The sequence below is a fragment of the Agelaius tricolor genome, unplaced genomic scaffold, assembly GCF_023055355.1.
Source record: "Agelaius tricolor isolate 1412-34295 unplaced genomic scaffold, bAgeTri1.0.p SCAF_31, whole genome shotgun sequence".
Taxonomy (NCBI): Eukaryota; Metazoa; Chordata; class Aves; order Passeriformes; family Icteridae; genus Agelaius; species Agelaius tricolor.
Window position 1 is genome coordinate 549,618 of NW_027269291.1, and position 2,912 is coordinate 552,529.

Consider the following 2,912-nt stretch of genomic DNA (forward strand, 5'->3'; position numbering starts at 1 on the left):
GGTTTGGGTCTTGGCAGAGGCCTCGAGCGTCTTGGGCGCCTCGGGGCTGGTTTCGAGCTCTACAATCAGGAAATAAAAGGGAAAGGAAAAGGGAAGAATGCCCGTAACTTTCTTTTTTTGTGTGTGTGTGGGGTTTTTGTTTTACATTCTCACAAGGAGGAAAAACGCATCGGGCGGGGGGGGGGAGAGGGAAAACGAAAAAATCGTTGCGCTCGTTTTTCCAAAGGGGAGCGAACTAAATTAAAGTTTTTTTTTGTTTGTTTGTTTGTTTGTTTTGTTTTTTCCTGGAGTTGAAAGTGCAGTTCCTAGAGGGGAAGGGGAAAGGCAGAGAAGTCCCTGAGACACGGAAATTGGGAAATCGCTCCACGGCCGCTCCTTGGGAGCGCGGCGCCCGCAGAGGGGCCATAAATAAAGAGAGAGGCTCGAGCGGCGCCGCCCGCGTGGGGACGGCCCCGAGGGTCCTGCGGGGGCTCGGGGACACCCCCGGCAGCTCTGGGGGGGCTCAGGAGGAGCCGGAGCTGGGCGAGGCCTCAGGCGAGGAGGGATCCGAGCCCTCGTCCTTGGCCGCCCTGCGAGCAGCGGCCGGGGCCAGCCCCTCCTTCTCCCTCTTCTTCTGCTTCATCCGCCGGTTCTGGAACCAGATCTTCACCTGCGTCTCGTTGAGCTCCAGGGTGGCCGCGATCTCCACCCTGCGGGCCCGCGTCAGGTACTTGTTGAAGTGGAACTCCTTCTCCAGCTCCGTCAGCTGCTTGGTGCTGAAGTTGGTGCGGATGGCGTTGGGCGGCCCCAGGAGCCCCAGCTCCGACGTTTTGCCTGAAAAAACCCAAAAACCGCCAGGGCAGGAGCGGCCGGAGCAATCCCTCCCCTGAGGGCCGTCCCCTTCCCCTGCCCCGAGCTCCGCGCTCGCCCCGGCCCCGCTCCGGGCTCTGCTTTTCCCGGAGATCCGCACGGAGATCCCGGGGATGCATCTGGGGATCCTGGGGATCCTGGGGATCCTGGAGATCCTGGAGATCCTGGGGATCCATCCCCTCATCTTCCCGGCTGGGCTTTTCCCCCCGGGATCCATTCCCTGGGTTTTCCCCCAGGATCCATCCCTGGATTTTCCCCCTGGGATCCATTCCCTGGATTTCCCTCCCAGGATCCCTTCTTTGGATTTTCCTCCTGGGATCCATCCCCTGGGTTTTCCCCTGGGATCCATCCCTGGATTTTCCCTCTGGGATCCATCCGCTGGGGTTTCTCCCTTGATTTTTCCCCTGGGATCCATCCCCTGGGTTTTCCCCTGGATTTTCCCTCTGGGATCCATCCCCTGGGTTTTCTCCCTTGATTTTTCCCCCAGGATCCATCCCTGGATTTTCCCCCGGGATCCATCCCCTGGATTTTCCCCCAGGATCCATCCCCTGAGTTTTCCCTCTGTGTTTTCCCCCTGTGTTTCCCCCCTGGATTTCCCCCCTGGGTTTTCTCCCTGGATTTCCCCCCAGGATCCATCCCCGGACCCCGCGGGAAGGGCTGGAAGAGGAGGAGGAGGAGGGTGATGATGGCGGGGGAGGAGGAGGAGGAAGGCCGGGCTTTAAGGGAAGGTGGTGGGGAAGGAAGTGGAACAATGGAGGAGGGGATGGAGGGCACGGCTGGGGAAGGAGGAGGAAGCGCCGGGAGTTTCCTGCTCCGAGCTGGGCTTAAATCGGCCTCGGGCCTGCGGGAAGCCGAGCTCAGGGATGCTTGGTGGGATGTGATGGGAAATCTCTGGGCAGGGGTTAAGAAAAAGGCCCCAAACCCCAAACAAACCCAAACCCAAAGACCAGAAAAAAACCCCACCCCCAAAACCCAAAGAAAGGACCCCAAAACCCAACCAAACCCAACAGAAACACCAAAAAACCACCCCAAAACCCAACCAAACCCCCCAAAACCCAACCAAACCCCCCAAAACCCAACCAAACCCAACACAAACACCAAGAAACCACCCCAAAACCCAACCAAACCGTCAAAAACCCCCAAAACACAACCAAACCCCCCAAAACCCAACCAAACCCAACTCAAGCCTTTGCTCCTCTGGAAGACGACCCCAAACCCTGGGGACCTCAGCCCCGCACCCCACACTCACCTGTTTTGGGGGGGTTCCTCTTCACCCTCATCCACTCGAAGGTCTGCGCTGCCGCGGCCCTGGCGCCGGGCTCGGGGTGCCCCGGAGGCTCCGGCTCCTCGAGCAGGGCCCCCGAGATGTCCCCGTAGAGGCCGGGCAGGTACGCGGGGCCCGCGGGCGGCTCCGGGCCCAGGCCGGGCTGGAACTGCCCCGGCGCCCCGCAGAAACCCTCGGCCAGCGAGGCCGAGCCGTAGCCCGAGGGGCCCTGGAAGAAAATCCCGTCCGCGTCCTGCTGGGCCAGGTAGAGCTGCGGGTAACCCTGGGCCGGGTAAGCCGGGCTGGAGAAGCGGGAGGAGGACGAGGACGAGGAGGAGGAGGAGGAGGAGGAAGGAGCGTGGAAGCCGTGCTGGGGGAGGTGGCCGGCGGGGGCCGCAGGGCCGAAGGGACCCTCGGAGCTCGGAGCGGGGCTGCCCGAGCACGGCGGGAAGGACGGGGAGGGCTCGGCGAGGTGCGGGAAGGCGGCGGTGCCGCGGTTACAAATTGCGAACTCCAAGAAGGAGTTCATGGCGGTATTGTCCATCTGCCAGTGATGGAGGAGGGTCAGCCCGTTTTGGGGGCGATGCCGCCTGCCCTCCAACCTCCGGGCCGTCTGTCAAAGCTGGGAAACTTCCTGCCCGGGCATGGGGGACCCCGCGGCAGCGCGGCCCAGCCGGGGGGGACCCCGCGGGCGGAGCGGGCCCAGCCCAATGAGCGCGGGGCTCCCGAAGTTTGCGGCCGGCTCCGGGCTCATCCATCACGGGCCTGACATTTGCATGACAAAGGGGCTTCAATCAAA

General features: G+C 62.5%; 1 protein-coding gene across 1 annotated transcript; it reads right to left on the reverse strand.

The window, feature by feature from the left end:
- Positions 1–283: 283 nt before the first annotated feature.
- HOXB1 (homeobox B1) lies at positions 284–2,657 on the reverse strand. The gene is made up of 2 exons (XM_071450908.1): positions 2,099–2,657; positions 284–813 (listed from the first exon to the last, which is right to left on the reverse strand). The coding sequence occupies exons 1-2, from the start codon at positions 2,655–2,657 to the stop codon at positions 503–505; spliced, it is 870 nt and encodes a 289-aa protein (XP_071307009.1). The 3' UTR covers positions 284–502.
- Positions 2,658–2,912: the final 255 nt, after the last annotated feature.